Raw genomic sequence first — 20634 nt, 5'->3', positions numbered from 1 at the left:
ATTAATGTTCCCAGCACCCTAACAATTGAAGTCACCTGAGGTTGTAGGTTGGGTTTGTGGGATATCCCAAAAAGGTACTTGCTGATCTAGAAACTGTGTATATTGAAGTATATTTGTGTGTTGTTTTATATTGCTTGCTTCTGAAGAAGGCTTACTCTAACTGACTGATAAATAAATTAATATTTGTTTAATTAAGAAACCTTGTGTGTAAGAGTTTATTTGACTACTTGTCACTGTGAACCTCTGTAACTCCTCTACAGCTCACATTGACCCCTCTTGAGATGAGCCTGGCTGCTCAACACGCTACCAACCTGTTGTAGTATACCAAAGGTTGGGTTCCTATTGCCAGGAGTCCAGGGTTGTTGTAGTTCACCCAAAGGCTACTGCATACAATCTTGCCTAACAACCCTCCACATCCAATTGGGTCTTTGTCAGTTAAGATGTAAAAAAAAACGTGAAGGACCTAGCTCTGGTTCAAGCGGCTGTTTGTGTTGAACAATTTTAACACTAGCCAGAAGTTTGTCTGATACCAATTCATTGTTTACTACAGATGTGGTTATTTACAGAACATTTCTACAAGGTCAAACTTTCTTGTCCTGTTCCTTTCCTCTCTCAAGTGTGGTACTAAAGCTTTGGTGTATTGTTGCATTATAAATCAAGATTAAATTGAATTTTGTCTACCTCTGCTTGTCTCCTGCTCCAAAATTGTTACCCCAAATGTCTGTCGAACCTGGCATCAATTCGACTTTAACATTCATTAAATATTTTTCGCATGATTGATCTTTGTGTTCATTACAGTTGGAATTATTTGTTCTGAGGTGTGAAACTGGAAAGGTCTCGTGAAATTATTGTACCAGACTGTTATTAACAACTGTTTGTTTTTTGTGCAGGCTTATTGCAGTATTTTATATCTGAAGCCTCGAATGCAGATAGTAATAAGAGGGCAAAAAGTCCAAACACGGCTGGTTTCCAAGGACCTTGCATACATTGAACGAGATATTTATCGACCAAAGTTTTTGGCTGTATCCTTTATGTACTACTCTCTAAGTGATTGCCCAAGTTCTAGCTTTTGTTCTGATCTCCTTCTCGATTTGGAATTCATGGTGTCTTTTTTGATAACACAACATCAAATTGTATAGTGCAGTTGTTTATAGAATTTTACATCTGCACTAATAACCTGCCACTTGCACTTTATGAACAAATGCACAATCCCATTCCAGAGGTGGGTGGGACTTCCACTCAAATGTATATAAAAGGTGTTATCTTTTAACTCCATTTGATTTGTCACTTGTGGCTTTTTTTTTGTTGTAAACTTCTATTTAACATCTTTCTTGTCACCTTCCTATTTAAGTTGCAGCCAACACCACATAATACATTACAAATCTGTTCCACAACATCAAACTGACACAGTGCTTGGTGTTCATAGCGACACAGTGGCAGCCTTGTACTTTGTACAAAAGGCCAGATTCCCAAGCACTATATACTCACCAGGTTTTATGCACTCATTATATACATAGTAAACAATTTGACCCATCCGTGTACAGCAATATCCAGTCTGAATATCTTTATATGCTTGCAAGCTTAATGAAAGTATTATTTTCACACCACAGAAACCGGCTGCAAATCCTTTCCTAAAAGACTAGACAACTCCTGTTCTAACTCCAATACTACTGCATCCTCCACCACAAAGGGCCTTTAGTATTACCAAATCGGATTTCGGTACTAGATCAAAAGACCTTTTTCTTTTTTCCAAAAGGAAAAAAGACCGATTTAGAAAGACTGCTCGGTGTTGAAGAGAATTCTCAGAAATTTGCTAATTCCCTCCTACCTTGGAGACCCCCTGGTCTTTTTGCTGGACTATAGGACTTTTAATTTTTATCCTGGAGAGAGCAAGACCTTTTCCCCACTCCCTCATGTATTTTTCTTTAATTTGAACACTGTTTCTTTTGCTTTTGGAGTTGGACAAACTCCATAGGCATCATCGTTTTACATTGTGATACAGAGCACATTCAGTGCAGTGACAAAGGGAAGTCTCTCAGATTTCCCAAAGGTTTAAATAACTTCCCTTGGTTAAACTACTGTTTCCAAGAGTAGTGAAGTGAAATTGACTTGACTTACATTTGTATCTTTCTAGACCCAGCACACACTATATTACAATAAGGTGCTGGAGGGGTTACTTGGTATCCACTTTGTCTAGTTTCTCATGTAACATTTTTGTTACCCTTTCTACAATTAATGGCTGGTGGCAGTGGTTTACTTTTTCCATTTCCCAAACATTGTGTTTTTCTACCGCGGGCTGCAATTGCAGCTGCAGTAAAGCACCCATGTGTGCCCATGTTGTCAAAAAGGGCCCTGGTCTTCTTTTTTTCGCCATTTCTTGTTGGAAAGGTCCTTCTTCAGATTTACTCTGCGCGCCAAACCAGGTTTGCTCCCTTTGTTCATTTTGTCTTTGGTGGGGTTCACTGGTGAAGCCTGCCTCTCGCCCCAGCGTGTCTGGCAGGGCAGGAAGTGAGGGAGGTGCCCGAAACTTCGTGCTGAATCCCCCTGGTTACAGGAATGCACCCAAAAGTGATTGGCTGGCCGGCTGTCATTGGAGGACAGCCACCCTGTTGTGTGAGTGACAGCTAGGCTGGTTATGAATGGGAGAAACCTGCATAAAAGACGAGGTCTTTTAGACAGAAGGCAGAGTCGACCACTGGATGAAGGAATCCGAAGAAGAACTTGGAAGAGACACTTGCTGCAACTCCTGGACCGTTGGTTTGCCCGGTGAAGCCCTGCTGCAGTGCTGAAGCTCCGAATTCACCTCGACTAGAGAAGCCCTGCAAAGGACGACTTCTCCCCTTGGGTTGGTGGGACCAATCGACCCCAAGACAAACTCATCTGGAAATCCTCTCGGAGCTGGCTGTACTTCCATTGCTGCCGCAGGGAACGATTGCCAGGGAGAGGAATGCCAGAATCGAGTGCATCGTTTTTAAATCGGACCTGAGCACCAGGAAGATCCTCGGATTCCCTCAAAGCAGGACTAACCAAGTTTGAGCCACCTAAACAGAGTGCAGGACGCTGTTATGGAATATTTTCAAAAATGTGCTAATTGGCTTTACCTTAGAGACCCCCAGCAACTTTGCTGGATTTTGAGGCCTTGATTTCTTTACCTGGAGAGTGTGACCCTTTTTCCCGCTCTCTCATGTATTTTGATGTGTGTTTTACTCTCGTCTTCTTTGGTTATGACAACTCCATAGGCATCATCTTTTCATGTGTCACAGCACCCTCAGTGCAGTGGCACAGGCAAACCTTTTCAGGCTTTCCCAAAGTTTAAATACCTTCTCTGGGATAAACTACCGTTTCCCAGAGTAAGTAAAGTGAAATTGACTTTACTAGTCTTTTTAAATTCCTAGACCCAGCACACCCCCTCGTGCAATAGACTGCTGGAAGAGTTACCTATTATCCCCTGTGTCTAGATATTCATGTAGCAGTCAAATGCTACCCCTTTCTATCGAAATGGCTGGTGGCAATGGTTTTACAACAAACTACCATGTTTTTCCGAGATGGCGCCTTAAGCCCCTTTGTTTAAACGGGTCCCGGTTTGCTTTTTTCACCCTTTCTTTGTGGAAAGGTCCTTCTAGTGTTTGTCTCTGCGCTCCCAACCAGGTTTGGTCCCTTTGTTTCATTGCCTTTGGCAGGCTTCAGGACTGAAGACCGCCTCTGGCGCCCGAGTGCCTGGGGTGGGCAGGAAGTGAGGGAGGTGCCCGAAACTCCCTGTGCTTGGTCTCCTAGGAGACCCAAATGCACTCTGATGTGATTGGCTGGCTGACTGTCCGGCAAGGACAGCCACCCTGCTGGGTGAGTGGCAGCTAGGCTGGGATGAATGGGAGGAAACTGGATAAAAGGCAAATCTCTTGGCTTGGAAGACAGTCAACCACTGGAACAAAAGCACGAAGATGAGCTTGAAGAGGATGACTGCTGCAACTCCTGGACCGTTGGTTTGACTGGTGAAGCCCTGCTGCAGGTCCGAATCGATAGGTTCATCTCGACAGAGAAGCCCTTCAAGGACGACTTATCCCTTTGAGTTGGTGGGACCAATCAACTCGACTCGTAAGCCACCTGGATACCATTCTCAGAGCTGGTTGTATTTTCCTCAAAGTGCTGCAGGAAACCGAATAAGAAAGGGAGAGGGACACTAGTTTGTGTGCTTTACTAGAGCTACCGGATTTGAAGATTTGCTAAGTGCAAGCTTTTTCGACCTGTCCCTGTGCAGTGCAGGAGTCCCCCGACGTCCTCCCTCTTGTCCTCCCGACTGAGGCTCAGGGACAGCGAGATCTGCAGGAACTGCCAGGAACAGAAGTCTTCAGCTGCATCTTTTTCTTCATTTGAAAGGTACTGTGAAACGAGACTGAGAATACTTACCTCTCGCGCTAAGAGTGCTTGAAACTTTCGCAACTAGCAGGCCTAATCAGCTTGTGATCCAACGTATAATTCTTCTGCTTACAAACTACTTCTAAGAACTTGTTTACTTGTCAGAACCGTTTTACCTATCCAAGACTTTAGCCCTTTGACTTTGGCCTATCCAATTGAATTGACCCTTCTGGTGAACTCAAAATATCTGCACTGTCTAAGAAATTGTAATTCTTTTATGTTCTAAACCTATTCCTCTTTGCTCCTCCTTCAAAGTAGTTTAAATGCCTCAGAAACTTAACAAGTGTAGTATTGAAGTGTATTGATGTATATTTTACTGCCTCCTTCTAGTGAATGTTTTATAACTGACTGTGTAATAAATTAATAAGTGTTTATCCAAGAAACCTTAGTGTAAGTGTTTATTTGAATACTTGTGATTGTAGACCTATGTGTAACATCCTTACAGCTCACATTCCCTCTTGAGATAAGCCTGGCTGCTCAGCTCCGCTACCAAAAACCGTGTACTACAGACTTAAACCAAAGGTTGGTTTTGCTTACACCTGTAGTCATAGTTGTGTAGTGGTCCCAAAGGGTACTACAATACAAACTCTGCTTAACAGACCCCAGAAGTGAGGAAAGTCCATAGGGTATCTGAGCACGGCGGTGGTGCTATTCGTGAGAAGCTGAAACCGTGAAGTGCTGCTGATCTGGAGTTTGCCCGTTGCTGCCGCCAACCTTCGAATCGTAGTTCAGGAGTCCCCAGACGTCCTCCCACTTGTCCCCATGACTGAGGCCCAGGAACAACAGGATCTGCCGTACTACAACAGGAACAGAAAGCTGCTGGAACCAATTTCTTCAGACCTAAGGTACTTTAAACTAAGGGGCACACCTCTTGTTGTGCAGCATTGGTAGCTCTTAGTCGAGGCTTGTCTTTGTTATCTTTTGCAGAGTTGCTTGCAGCTTTGTCCATCACAAGCCTCCCAGCTTGTGGCCCAACAGTGATTTCTTTTTCAACAAAAACTCTCTAACATTGTGCAAGACCTTTTACTTACCTTCAAGAAGAACTCCAGCTCCACTAGACTTTGCTCAATTGACATTGGCTGCCCTGTGTCCCTGAAGACTCTTCTATCCTCTGACTTTGTTTTGATCTGTCCCTCCAAAGAGTCGCACATTCTATAACTTGTGTAGCTGGGAAAGGGTTAATCTACATTGCATTGGGGGGCCGAGAGGGGATTAAAAGTGAAACTTTTTAACCATTGTTTTCGCCCTTAACCTTTTCCTTTTGACAGCTAACTTAGTATTGCTCTAAATGTACCAGTGGTATATCAATATCCACAGTGTCCTAGTTTTGTAAGTCCCCTCAGGGTTTGGGAAGTGTCTGTGTGCCATCCCAAATGGTCATCTACTGATTTATTGAAACTGCGTGTGTATTTATTGAAGTATATTTTTGTGTTACATATTTGCTCCCTTCTAAAGAAGGCTTATTCAAACGACTGTTAAATTAATAAATAATTGTTTAATCAAGAAACCTTGAGTGGAAGTGTTTATTTGGATGCTTGTCACTGTGAAACTCTATGTTGCAACCCTACAGTTCACATTCTCCCCTCTTGAGATAAGCCTGGCTGCTTAGTCACTCTACCAAATTGTGTAGTACATGCTTATACCAATAGTTGAGTTAACTATTGCCAAAAGGACAGTGCTGGTGCAGTCTCCCACAGGGTACTGCATACAATCTTGCCTAAAACTCGGTGACCGCACAGAGCAGTCTTTCTAAATCGAATTGTGAAACCTCTGCCGCCACACAAGTGCGCACAGGGGCTGTCAGGCTCTGTGAGCCCAGGTGGACACGTTGCAGGAGAATTGAGTTATGGACTGTATGCGTCTGTGGTGTGTATGTGTGGGGAGAATGCGTGTTTAGAGGTGGGAAGTGGCTGGGGAAATGGGGCCTTTCGGGGGGTTAAACCCCCCGATTAATGAGCAAATGGGCGTGAGAGAGTTGGGGGGGGGGGGCTGGGGAGCAGCACGTAATAATTCTGCATTTTAAAACAAACATAAAAACCGCCAAAGAAAAACTGTATTTTTTGTTTTTGTACTTTAAATGCAGGAATATCATATAGAACCGGAATTTCTGTGCTGTAAAATAATTTTCACTCATGCAATTATTCATTTTCATTGTCTGCCTTTTCTTCATTCTCCCGGTTTCTGTATTCTCCGTATGTGACAAAATGCAGACTTAAGCTTATCCAGAGGTACTTGTTCATCCCTGCCCCTTTCACCCATACCACGGGGAAGCAGTTCCTGGGAAATGCACAGCACTGGGCCATATTGTGCATTATATTAACCCCGGTCTCCCTGCTGGTCCCCGCTATACTATCAGTAGTTTAGGTCTTGAAGGCCTTATTCAAAATCTTGCTCTTATTGGGTTGAACTTGCTCAGATGGTAAAAACCATCGACAAAAACAGAGATTTTAAGTAAGAATTGAAAATCTGTAAATGTTTTCCTTAATATATTAAGCCTAAAACTGTGAAAATTACGTTTGGATTCAACTGTCGGAACGAAGATCATTATGGGGTAATGATGTATCACAAAAACAGACTTATCAAAGCTTACGAAAGAGTGGGCTGCCAGTTAAAGGTAAGCCTTAATGGATGAAATTGAAGTCCCCCACACTCCTTTGTTTCTACAAGATTTTAAGTGAATGTATAACAGTGGTCACTATGATCCATCTTTCTTTACATATAAAGCTGAATGTATGTCTGTGTGTATGTTTGTCCGGCTGTACAAATCCACATCTTTGAACCCACGTCTACCAGATTTTGAATGGATTCCTCTTGTCCGGGGTACGATTGTAGTTTGGATGCAAAAACTTCACTCCGTAGACACCCTCATTTCTCCAGCATTGCATCTTTCATGGATTCACATGCTGTGAATATTTCCCTGTCGTCAGGCTGGGAAACCTTGCAAACTTTAACTTAACGTTTTCCTATGGAAAACTTTGACACTTTAGTGTCCTTTCAACATCCTTTTTGGGTGCTTTGGGCCCCGCCAATAGGACGTCTGTATTGATAGTCCTGCCCCTGCGGCTTCCCTTCAGATTTCAACCGTCTCCAAACTTTCAGGATCACCTCGTGTTTCTTCGTGTTTTTGCACGTGCATTTGGTATCGTGCGCTAGGATGTCGTCTGTAACCCAGAAGAAGTCTCTTTTTCGGCATTGCGCTACCTGCAGCTTGAAGGTGTACGCAGGGGATGGTCATATGGCCTGTCTTTACTGTCTCTACCTCATCACCTGGCAGATACCAGCGAGATATGTCGGGTGTTTTCGCAGTAGACCTTGAAGGACTGTAATCGACGGCTCATATGTTGTCGGAATGAGGGCACGTACCCGGCTTCTGAGGTGGGTTCGGCCCGGCGGAGCAAGTCTTTGGGAAAAGCAGAGAAGTCCACGGAACATCGCTGAGCAGCTTCGGCAGAACCTCCGGCGAAGAAGCATCAGGCCTCATTGTCTGCTTCGGAGGTGGGGAAAGACAGTAAGTCTTCGTCAAGGCCGCAGCAGTGGAAGACGAGTGGTTCTTCGGTGTCCAAGCATGGTCGGTTGGACCAATCCAGGGGGTCTGGTCGTAGGCCTGAGAAGTCTACGGTGCGGGTGAAAGTCCGGGCGAAGCCGAAGGAGTCTTTGTCGAAGCACTTGTCGTCCAGGGACCATCACAGGTCTTCGTCCAGCCCGGAGTCTTTGAAGCACCAGTCCGGTTCGGCCAAAAAATCTGGGTCTCCGGTGAAATCGAAACCAGGGGACGTGGTTCCGACGGTCCCGTCGTCGATGGTGGGGTCATCGGCGCCATCAACGTCACTGACGGATGATGGCCTGATGCTGTTGTGGTCCACGCAGATGGAATCGGAAGGGTTGTTGTCGACGGGTGGGGCATGGCAGTCCGTCGCCTTTCAGGCTATCCTTCTTGAGAATATTTTGCAGCAAGATCCAACTACATTTTCTGTTTCTTCGGAAATGGAGGAGGAATAGAAGCAGGTGTTTGACCGTCTGCTCTGAATCTGTAGAGTGTGATGCCTTCGACGTAGAGTGGAATGGGGGCTAGGCCGCCCAGTTATCCGCTGGTTAACCCGCAATCTCTGCTGTCGTTGCAAGTACTGTCTACACTTCAATCTTTGTTAGGACAGCTGGATGCGAGGTTGTCAGGTGTCGAGGTGTTGCCTGATGAGGCTCCTAGGAAGTCTCCTCTGACATGGTTGCCATTGCCGTTGCCGGTGGGGTTGGGCCGTCCACGGTCTCATCGGGAAGAGGGCGAGCTACCTGAATCGGACCCTGAGAGTGTTCCGCAGGACACCCTTTATACTGGATCATCGTCGCCGATGAGAGATGAGGCAGAAGTGGAGCAGCCCCGTAGCCCGGAGCAACCTTCGCCTCCGGATGATATTGGGGCGTTCCACGCCATGATGTCGAAAGCATTTCTGGAGTTTGGACTGGTGCCTGAAGAGGAACATAAGGACTGCTTCCTCTTCGACCATATGGGCAACCGGAGGAAGGCTGTCTTCGGCGTGCCAATTCTTGACTACATCTGGCAGGAGGGCCTGCGCACGATGCAGCATCCATTTTCAGAACCGGCTTTGAAGGGTTGCCTTGAAAAGAAATTTAAGGCTCCGGAGTCTACCACTAGATGCTTGGTGTCGCAGCCCACGCCCGTGTCTCTGGTGTTGGCGGCTGCCAGCCGGAAGGCCAGGAGCCACCATAAATGCGTTACGCCTCCGGACAGAGAAGCCAGGAAGCGGGACGCTTTTGGAAAGAAAGTCTTGACAGTCGGGACTACAACGGTAAAGGCTGCAAATTCCTTGGTGATCATGGCCAGATATGATCGTGAAATGTGGCATCGGCTGGCCCCAATTCTTGAGCATCTGCCGGAGCAACACCGAAAGGAAGCAGTGCTGTTGGTGCGTGAGGGGGAGGAGGCCTCCAACCACAGCATAAATATTGCTATGAGCCTGGCAGAGTCGGGTTTTAAACCGATTAACATTGGGGTTGTGCTTCGCTGTCCTCTGCGTCCTAAAGGGAGGCAAGCTAAACCTCAGCAATGACTGCCATATGGACAATCTGCTGGGGGCAGGGTCGCCATCCACGTCCATGAGTGGAGAACGAGAACATCAGATTGATGGGTGCTGTATGCGGTGCGTCTTGGCCACTCAGTTCCGGCGTCCTACGGTCCCTATTCCGCCGGTGTATGGACTGCAGCCGCATCTTCAGACCCTGCGTCAGGAGGTGGTTCTCATGCTAGAGAAAGGGACGATGGAACCAGATCCGGTTGCGGAGCGGGGTCAGGGGGTTTACTCCCGGGACGTGTTTGTGAAAAAGCCCAACGGCAAGTGGCAGCCTATACTGGATTTTCGGGCGTTGAACAAGACTCTGCAACGCCTGAAGTTCAAGATGCTCACCCTTCAAGATGTCATCCGGTCAGTGCAGCCGGGCGAGTTCCTGGCGTTGTTGGATCTGCAGGACGCCTATTTTCACATCCCTATGCAGTGGAGGCACCGCAAGTTCCTCCGTTTTGTGGTCGTAGAGGAACACTGTCTGTTTAGAGTCCTCCCGTTTGGCCTGAAGTCGTCCCCCAAGACGTTTACGAAGTGTCTGGTGCCAGTGGCGGTCTTTCTCCAGAGGGAAGGTCATCATGTGTACCCCTACCTGGACGATTGGTTGGTAAGGGGTTTGTCGCAGGGAAGGGCACAAGTCTCTCTCGTGGCGACCATGCAGCTTTTGCAATGGCTGGGATTCGCCGTCAACTTCGAAAAATAATTTTTTACGCTGTCCAGGGAGTGAGTTGGTGTTTCTGGGGGCGCAGTTTGTTACCCGGCAAACTATGATGAAGCCTTCCAGCGAGCGTGTGCAAACGTTGCGGGCCAAGGCAAGCGAGTGGACAGTGGGTGCAGCTGTATTGGTCCCAGGTTACATATCGCTGCTGGCGGCCATGGCATTGTGTAACCCTCTTCTGCCCAATTGCTGGCTGGATTTATTAGTAAAGTTATAGCCTAGATATGTTATAGCCTGGACCTGTTCCACCCCATCGTCTCCCATCTTCCAAGTATATGATTTGACAGTTCTTTTCTTAGTGACCACAATCGTTCGGGATTTGGAGGCATTCGGCGAGAGGTTATTCATCATCGCATACTGAAAAATAATATCCATCTTTCTACGAAGGCCATGTGGAGTGCGGTCAAATTAAATAAAATCATCAGCAAAGGCCACCCATTCAATAGCCAAACTCCCCAACCTAGCTGGCGCAATGGAGGGACCCTGCCACATGTCCTCCACATCGCTAACGTATAGGTTGAAGAGCGTTGGTGCAAGTGAACAGCCCTGCTTTACCCCAACCTTAGTGTCAATAGCATCAGATAACAAACCTTCATGGGTCAAACGAACCCTGACCGAGGTATTCCTATGCAACAGAGCCAAGAGTTGGACAATCTTTCGCGGAAATTTAATTGCTAACATTTTAGTCCACAATCTTGCTCTGATTACCCCGTCGAAGGCATTGGAAAGATCTAAGGATGCCATAAAGAAGTCACCCGTGTTGGACTGATGGAATGTATCTTTTAAGTGGGCCAAAATATAACCATTCAAATTGGTTCCCAACCCCTCTCTAAAGCCAACCTGAAATTTACTAAAACGGACATTCCTCCTATTCACTTTATTAAGGTCCCTTAGAAGAAGAATACCGAAGACCTTACTAGCTGCATCTAAAAGTGCTATGGGTCTATAGTTCTGGGGGTTGAGGACATCACCTTTTTTAAATATTGGAACAATAATGCTTTGAGCCCAAGATTTAGGGATGATATGATTTTTAAAAATATCATCATATATGGGTTTGAGCAACTCGGCCCACGTTTCAGGGGCCGCCGTTATGACAAAAGGAGGGATACCATCGGGGCCCGGCGCCCTATATGGTTTAAGTTTGATGGCCCACATAATCTCTTCAATATCCCACCAGCAATCGCCCACCACTGGAGGATATAAATTCAAATCCTGTTCCCTAGAGAAGGCTGAAGGCAATGCAAATTTTTCCTTATAATAGGCGCACCACGCCCTTGCTTGGATAGGACAATCAAGTCTCTCTTTTGCTGGCGTGAGTGCATTGTTGACAGTAGCCCAAAATTTTACATCTCTGCCCTTGCAGAGATTATACATCATCAGTTGATGTACTTCTAGATATTGATCCATTCTCAGGGACTTAATCAAATTTTTGTGTTTCATGATAATTTATTTCTTCCTAAGCTGAAATTCAGAACAGGAGATGGGTAATTTCTTTAAAGTTTTTAAATCCCTATATTTGATACATTTGGATTCTGGAGTCACCAACCTTCCCCCTAGATTTCAACACATCCCTATTATCTGTCATGCTAATTTTATAAACACATGACAATATAATATTATTGTAATAAGATCCCCCCAATACGATGTCCACTTCCCTACTAATTCAATGTGATAATAGGGTTAGGTTCTCCAAAACCAAGTTATTGAATTTCATAATCGTTTTCTTATTCCAAACAATCCTTCTCCCATTATTTTCAGCCTTTAGGCCCAGAAACATAGGATTAGTATGATTACAAAGATTCGGAATTGATAAAGAAAAACATATAGGAATATGATTACCCAACTCTATCTTTATCAGTGTCACTTTTCCGCATGCTTGCTTCCAGCTATTGGATACATAGAAAAAATCTATTCTAGAACTGTTGCTTCCTCTTTTCCAGGTATATTTGGGTAAATTCCAATCCGAGGCATGATCTAAAAGCCCCAAATCCCAATGATCAAGGAACTTATCCCATCATATACCTCTCTTAATACTCAGATGAAGCAATTTAGGGATCACCCCTCTTTCATTTAGCATAGAGCCCTCAGCACAGGCCGAATTAAAATCGCCTCCCAAGATAATGCGATTTCCGAACCCCTTCTCAAACCAACCACCCAAAATTTCTCCAAGAGAACCTTCCACTGTATCGATGGTCACTTTTAGTGGATTCCAATATAAATTCAACAGAAGGATCGGATCTACATTATTCTTTGACGATAGAACAATACCCAGAAGCCAATCACTCCTAAAAATAACATTGCCATGAAACCCCAAGTTACGATCAACAGCAGTAATCAAACCGCCACTAGTTCGACCAGCTAGCCCCCTAGATGCTAAAGAAGAGAAGGTATAGAATCCCTCTATATACATATCAGACAACATCATGGTCTCTTGAAAAAAATAAATACGGGGACAGGTGTAAATTTCACCTTTAGTCAGGAATGTCTTTAAGTGTAGTCCCCCACATGAATTTGAGGAAATAACATTGATATTAAAACTATTAGGAGCACCCCGTACCTTGTGTAAGGGTCCCTAAAGTTTTGAGCACTGGTTGCAACCATGACCAATCTTGACCACTATTTAGAAGACTAGAAATTAAAGCCATCCCTGGATCTACATTTTCTACTTTATTATCCAATTGTGCAATTTGTTGCATTTGAGTGTTAATCGATTCCTTGTATTGACAAAGAGGCCAATCATTTTCTTCATCTGATAATGTGGTTAGATCATATCCCAAAGAATTAAGATTTTTTTCTTGTGCACACACCATATCTGCCACCATCACCGAGTGAAAACAACTTACCATACGGTAATTATTATGATTGGGTAAAGAGATAGCATCTATATCATCAGTTGTTATAGCCCGCAATAGAGGAATTTTTTTGAACACATTTAAAAGATGTGTTCTATTTAAACTAGTCTCAGAGTCAGTTTTATTATTATTAATCCAACCCAGAATCTTCCCTTTGTGCATCTTTAAAGGGGGCTGGCCCAAAATAGATTGCATCTTTGTGTTATCAACAGATGGTTTAGCCAATGCAATTCCTTGGAAATCCTGGGTTTTAAGCAACTGAGTATCTAGGGGACTTTCCCCCATATTATTAGTCGAACAACCACTCCCACTCTCGACCATAGCAAGTGGCACATTAAGGGGGGGGGTATTGGAATATACTATCGGCATTATAACTTGGGCCGCCGGGAGAAGTTTAATTTGTTGCGTGCCTATTGATGTTCTGGCATGTTTGGTGCTGGTTATTTTACCAAAAGCTGTCATCTTGGTTTGTTTAGTTTGGCGGCGGTCATGTCCAATTTTCAGTAGATTACTCTCATCCATGTTCGGGTTGGTATTTTTTTCTCCCCCAGCTAAAGATCCTTTGTTGGAAACCTCCCTCCGCACCTTACCCTCTTCTCCATTAGGGACATTCACTACCCTACTATCTTCACATTCTTCTTGAGCTGGAATATTCCTAATTACTTTAAGATTAGAATTTCTGCCTTTTAATTTTTACATTAGGCATATTTTTAGTTTTTTTGAGCATCCTAGCTTGTTTTTTTGTTTTTTTATGTCTATTCACTGGAGATTGGGGTACATCATTAATATTGTAGTCCGAATTGTTAACATGATCTATTTCATCGGAATTAATCATTCCACCCGTTTCTAATACTGGGTCTACTAGTTTTTTCTCTATATGTTTAGTCTTTTGTTTACATTTTTTCCCCTTTTTAGGTGGAGTTAGTTGGATAATTATCGCTTCTTCACTACTAATATTCAAGGATTCCCTCACCTTAGATGATTTACTCCCCTGCTCCTGGGCACTAGAGTTTTCCAAAAACTGTTCTTGAGCAAGCCCCCCAGTATCTCTTACCATAGCATCCACAAGGACTGAAGGACTATCTGGACAGCTCAACTCATTTCCACATGTATTGTTGTTGGATTTTTTATCTCCTTGGCCATGGAGGTCTAAGTCCACTATCCCTTTATCTGAAGATGTAGTGCGATACCCTGAAAGCATAATTTCCAACAAAGTGGTGATTTTAGCATCCATAATATCTTGTTCCTCTCTATATTTATCGTATATATTCTGTTCTTTAATATTATGATCATTATGGGACTTACCCTCCACTAGGCCCTCCAAAAATGCCAAACGAGTGACTAGTTGGTTAAAAGCTGCTGGTTGGCCTACCATAGAACCATTGAGCATCTCTTGGGACTCACCTATAGTTTTCAAGGCCAAATTTAAACTAATATGTAGTTTCTCCAGCATGGGGTCTGGCATGGATTCACATGCTTATGAATATTCCCCGTCGTCAGGCTGGGAATCCTCGGTAAAGAAAAATCAGTATCAGTTTCGTTTCTGATCTGTCTTTCGTAGTAGTAACCAATCACTGATCTCTGCGTCATACTGACCACAGCCAATGACTGCCATCTCCCTAAGCCCGCCTCTGGCAGCCATCTTCAGATTTTTACTGCACGTTCAAGTGTTGGGATCCTCGTGCTATTGCTCTCGAGCTTTAATGCTTTTTTCGCGTTTTTTCATAGGAACATTTTCTCTTTTTCGGTCAAAATAGCCTCAAGCTCTACCGTTTCTTTATCCGATCAACGGGGACCCGTGTCAGATTCTTCTACGCCCCTCAAGGGTGAAGATTTTGTCGAGCCGCGCTTTTGGAGGACTCCAGAAGTTTCTCAGGCCCATCTCGGACATGGCCCAGGAGAAGGGAAGCTCGACGCCCGGAAAGCTGTTCAGGGTCTGCCCTGGATGCCAGCTTCAGAATGTCTTTAAGGAGGACGAACACTCCCTTTGCCTCTACTGCCTGCATGAGGACAAGACGCACGTGGAGAAGGACTGTGCGTTTTGCGGCAATATGTCGGAGCAGACCATGAAGGACCGCCATCTGCGTCTCGCCAACTGGCTGGAAGGGAAGAGCCCGTCAGGCGAGAAAAAGAAGTCAGAGCGGTCTTCTAAGAGCTTTGAAGGCACCCCGGCGACAGGGGCCAACAAAAGGCCAAGCACCGCGAGTCCGCTGGCACCGGCAGCGCCGAACGGTCGGGCTCTACGGGTGCCAGGCAGGGCGCATCCTCCCGGCGCCATCAACCACGAGCCAACGCTCTGGCTCGGGTAAGAGGAAGGCCGAGCACCCGGCGAAGCTCCTGGAGAGACCCCGGTCGAGCTCGAAGGCCCCATCGGAGGGGGAGCGAGGCGGTGACCCTCCCCCCAAGGAGAAGGCGGTGAGCGCACCTAAGGTGGTGAAAGCCTTTATCCACCCTGCCAAGGCCTCTATCGAGACAGTCGCGGCGGCCCTGGCTCAGCCTGTGGAGGCTACACCAGTGGAGGCGACCTCGGGGCCCAGAGTCTCCCTGCCACCACGGACGGAGTCCTCTTTCATGCCCATCGACAGGACCCCCGTGAAACCTCCGACGAAGAAAAAGGGGGGCAAGGGGTCGTTGTGGATTCGGCCTCAACCTCTGAAGAGGAGCTGATCGAAGTCTTAAGCCACGGCATTGGCGTGGAAGAAGACCAGCCCGTCGGGAGGGACCCCGACTTCGGAGACAACGATAACGTCGAGGGTGCCAACGAGGCCGCCCGTCGGAATTGCCTCAACCAGTGCCGCAAGCCAACTCGGCGGCCATTTTGTTGGCTATACAGTCCTTCTGCTCGGAGATAAGGACGAGATTGCCGTTACCACCAACGGAAGAACCGCTCCCGACGGGGGACCTGGAGCCAGGCCCTTCTGGGAGCCCTCCTCCTAAGAGAAGCAGGATTCATCCTCCACCTCCTTTTCAACCATCGCGCCCTGCTCAGCCCTCCTCCCCGTCCACGACCCGTGGGGATGATACGGGGACGGACACGGCCGCGACGGGTACAGACAATGAGGTTTACGACGAGGATCTCCCGTCGTCACCTCCTCCCCGGGCTTCCCCGCCCGACGAGATTGGATCGTTTCATGCCATGATCGCCAGGGCATCCGAGCTTTTCCAACTCTGCCCGGAAGAGAAGAAGGAAGGTTTCCTTTATCAACGGCGCGAGACCAAGAGGAAGACGGTCCTCGCTGTACCTCTACTGGACGATATCTGGGATGAGGGTCTCGCCCTCCTCAAGAACCCATCCACAACGCCTGCGAGAAGGGATCGATACGAGAAGAAGTACCGGGTCCCGGACGCGGCCCCCTTGTGCCTTCGGGCACAGACGACCCCGGACTCGGTCGTCTCCGCGGCAGCCAGGAAGAAAGCGGGGGGGGCTTCGGCCTCTACGTCTACCTCCCCGCCGGACGGCGAGGGGAAGAAATTGGACACGATGGGACGCAGAGTCATCTCATCGGCAGCGACGAGGATTAAGGCTGCCAACGCCCTGGCTATCGTAGCCCGCTACAACAGGGAGTTGTGGTACAAAATCGCCCCCCTGCTGGACTTCCTACCAGACGACAAGAGGGCAGAGGCCCTAGAGATCTTGCAGGAAGGAGAAGTGGCGTCGGACCACGCCATTACGATAGCGACGGACATCGCTGACACTGGGTTTTGCCAGTTGGCCAACGGTGTGTGCCTTAGACGGCGTGGATGGCTCAAGGCAACGGACTTCCGGCAGGACGTGCAGACCAGAGTCTTGGACATGCCGTTCGACGGGAGCAACCTTTTTGGGAGAACAGTGGACGATTCCCTACAAGCCATCAACACGGAGACGCCCCGGGCTCTTGGTGTTCTCCAGCAACGACGGCCGCCCTTTCGGCGCGCCGAAGGCAAGCAGGGTGCCTCCAAAGGTTCCGGCGGCGGATTTTCCACCTATCGTCAAGCGGCCCGTTCGTCGTCACAGGAAGCCTACAGGGGACGAGGCAAGTCGGGCGGACCCCGCCGTCGTCGCCAGGGAGGAAAAGGCGGCAAAGCGTCGTCGAAGCAGGACTGAACCGGCCGTGGGGTCGGGCCCCCACCGAAGCACCCTGGTGGGAGGCCCGCTGGCGAACTTCGTCAGTGTGTGGGAGTCCATCTCCACTGACCGTTGGGTGCTGGACGCCCTGGCCCAGGGTCAAGTGCTCAAGTTTCTAAAGAAGTGTCCGCACGTCCCCCCCCGTGGCCAGGAAGGAACATCATGTCCCTCAACTTCTCTTGGAGGTAAAGGCGATGCTCAAGAAAGGCGCCATCGAGCTCGTCCCAAAGAGGCTTCGCGGCTCCGGAGTTTACTCAAGATACTTCCTCGTGAAGAAGAGGACAGGAGGATGGCGTCCCATCCTGGACCTACGACGACTGAACAAATTCATCAAGGCACAGAAGTTCCGGATGGTCACCCTCCAGCACGTCCTGGGTCAGCTGGAGGAGGGCGATTTCCTGTCGTCGTTGGATTTGGAGGATACTTACTTCCATATCCCCATCCTAAAGGGACACCGAAAGTTTCTCAGATTCGTGGTCCAAGGGCGTCACTACCAGTTCCGAGCCCTTCCCTTCGGATTGAGGTCGGCACCCAGGGTGTTCACCAAGTGCCTCGCACCGGTGGCGGCGCGGCTGCGCCTGGAGGGAATCCACATCTACCCCTACCTGGACGACTGGCTCATCCGAGCAAAGACAAGGGAACTCGCCGCGGAGCACACGGCGAGGACCGTCCAACTACTCACGCACCTGGGATTCTCCATAAACTACGCCAAATCCCACCTGGTGCCCGCGCAAGACGCACTGTTTCTGGGAGCGAAACTCGACACAGTGGCGCTTCTGGCCTCTCTGTCGGAGGAAAGGACGAGGACCATCTTGGGCAAGGTGCAGCGGATGCTGGTTGCGGAAGCGGCCAGGGTGAGGTCCATCAAATCCCTCCTCGGAATGATGTCTTCTTGCATTTATCTCATCCGCCTGTGCAGGCTTCGGATGCGACCGTTACAGGATTTCCTGGACGCTGGATTTAGACGACGGGCAGCTTCGAGGACAGGATCACACTCGACGAGAGCTTCCGACGAGTGATCCGGTGGTGGGGCACCCGCGCGCATCTGACGGCGGGCATGGACTTCCAGACCCCGGGCCACCAGAAGACGGTGACCACGGATGCCTCCCTGGAAGGGTGGGGAGTGCACACCGATAATCGGCACGCGAGAGGCCTTTGGCTTCCGACGGAGAAGTCCCTCCATATCAACGTCCTGGAGCTCCGGGCAGTGTTTTGGGCCCTCAGGTCCTTTCTTCCGTCCCTCAAGGGCAAGGTGGTGAGGATCTTCACCGACAACAACACCACCACCATGTTCTACATCAGTAGGCAGGGCGGTACCAGATCCCCAGCCCTGTCCAAGGAGGCGCAGGATCTGTGGCATTGGGCCGTCACCCAAGGGATGTTTCTGGTGCCGTTTCATCTGGCAGGAATAAAAAACACCATCGCCGACTCGCTCAGCAGAGAGGTGTGCTCGTGCCACGAGTGGGAACTACGACAGGATCTAGTGGACCGCCTCTTCCAACGGTGGGGCACTCCCCAGATCGATCTGTTCGCGACGGCGACGAACTCCAAGTGCCAGAGGTTCGCCAGCAGGTTTCCCCAGCCGAGGAGCATGGGCGATGCTTTCTCGTTCCCCTGGGAGGGCCTGTTTCTATACGCGTTCCCTCCATTGCCGTTGCTGATCCGGCTCATCAACCAGCTCAAGAGGTCACGGTGCAGGATGATCCTCATCGCACCTGCGTGGCCGAGGCAGATATGGTTCCCGGACCTTCTGGACTTGTCAGCGTCCCCGTCAATCAAGCTGCCAGTGGACGCGGATCTTCTCTCCAGGGAAGGAGGCGCCATCCTCCATCACGACCCGAAGTCGCTGAACTTGCAGGCCTGGCTCCTGCAGCGTTAGAGTTTGGAGGTTACGACATACCGGCCGACTGCAGAGAGGTTCTTGCAAAGGCCAGGGCGTCCTCAACTCTTAAATGCTACGGACATAAATGGAAGAGGTTCTCTGTAGTGCCATGCACAGAAGATTAACCCTCTACGGATTACGGCTCCTCAAGTACTGCCGTACCTACTGACGCTGGCCAAGGCTGGACTGGCGCACGCTTCCATCAAGATTCATCTTGCCGCGATCTCCCGATACACCAGAACCACGGGACGGACGTCTTTGTGGTCTCATCATCTGGTGAAAGAATTCATGAAGGGGCTGTTCAGATCGTTCCCGCCGGTGAAGGCTCCGGCCCCGGCGTGGGAGCTCAACGTGGTGCTGACCAAGCTCATGGGACCTCCGTTCGAGCCTCTGCACTCAGCTCCATTGAAGTTCATGTCGTGGAAAACAGCGTTTCTTGTGGCCATCACCTCCGCACGACGAGTGGGAGAGATCCAGGCCCTTTCCTGCAAGCCCCCGTACTTGACTTTTCACGACACAATGGTAGTGCTCAGGACGCACCCCTCCTTCATGCCCAAGGTGCCGTCGGACTTCCACCTGTTGCCTGTTTTCTTCCCGTCGCCTTCGTTGCCGGCTGAAAGGACTTTGCTGCACTCGCTGGATGTGGCTAGAGCGCTGAAGTTCTACGTGGACCGCACAAAGAGTTTTCGGAAGACGTCACAACTTTTTGTGAACTTTGGACCTGTCAATCAGGGGAAGGCTCTCTCAAAGGCTTCCATTTCCAGATGGCTCTCCGGCTGTATCATGTACTGTCATCGGTTGGCAAACCGACCGCTGCCCGGCCATCCGAGAGCCCATTCCACCAGAGCGATCGCAACTACCACAGCGTTCCTATCTGGTGTGCCCCTGCAAACATCTGCAGGGCTGCTACGTGGAGGTCGACGCACACCTTCACGAAATTCTACTGCGTCGACCGGGATTCCAGGGAGGAGTCCAGGGTCGGCCAAGCAGTGCTGCGCAACCTGTTCGCCTAAGGTGAGCCTGGTGAGAAGGTAAGAGATGCTTAATGTTGAGTTGTTGTATTGCTTAATGTTGAGCCTGTTGCCACCTCCCGTGGTTGTGCATGTGTGTACTGCTATGTATTCTTTTATTTATGAGCATGTGAATCCATGCCAGACCCCATGCTGGAGAAGGAACAAGTTACTTACCTGTAACTGTTGTTCTCCAGCATGGGTCTGGCATGGATTCACATGCGAACCCTCCCGCCTACCCCTCTGCGGCTCTTCACTTGGTCATACTACCACTTCACGTGCTACCAAATCTGAAGATGGCTGCCAGAGGCGGGGCTTAGGGAGATGGCAGTCATTGGCTGTGGTCAGTATGACGCAGAGATCAGTGATTGGTTACTACTACGAAAGACAGATCTGATTTTTCTTTACCGAGGATTCCCAGCCTGACGACAGGGAATATTCATGAGCATGTGAATCCATGCCAGACCCATGCTGGAGAACAACAGTTACCAAATAGACTTTGCTGCAGACATTCTTCATCCGTAAGTTCCTGTCTAGAATCCAACATACCCCTATGGACCCCAGTGGCCTCTATATCTA

General features: G+C 48.4%; 1 protein-coding gene across 3 annotated transcripts in view; it reads left to right on the top strand.

The window, feature by feature from the left end:
- MORC3 (MORC family CW-type zinc finger 3) overlaps positions 1–20634 on the top strand; it is a 918269-nt gene that overhangs the window by 424754 nt on the left and 472881 nt on the right. For all 3 annotated transcript variants that reach the window (XM_069636114.1, XM_069636116.1, XM_069636115.1), the window contains 2 exons: positions 891–1022; positions 6908–7027. In XM_069636114.1, coding sequence (XP_069492215.1) covers positions 891–1022; positions 6908–7027 — 252 coding nt within the window. The remainder of the gene's footprint in view (positions 1–890; positions 1023–6907; positions 7028–20634) is intronic.

This window comes from Ambystoma mexicanum, chromosome 7p (assembly GCF_040938575.1).
Source record: "Ambystoma mexicanum isolate Mex_15411 chromosome 7p, UKY_AmexF1_1, whole genome shotgun sequence".
Taxonomy (NCBI): Eukaryota; Metazoa; Chordata; class Amphibia; order Caudata; family Ambystomatidae; genus Ambystoma; species Ambystoma mexicanum.
Note: the sequence above shows the minus strand (reverse complement) of the source record. Positions and strands in the feature narration are given on the sequence as shown.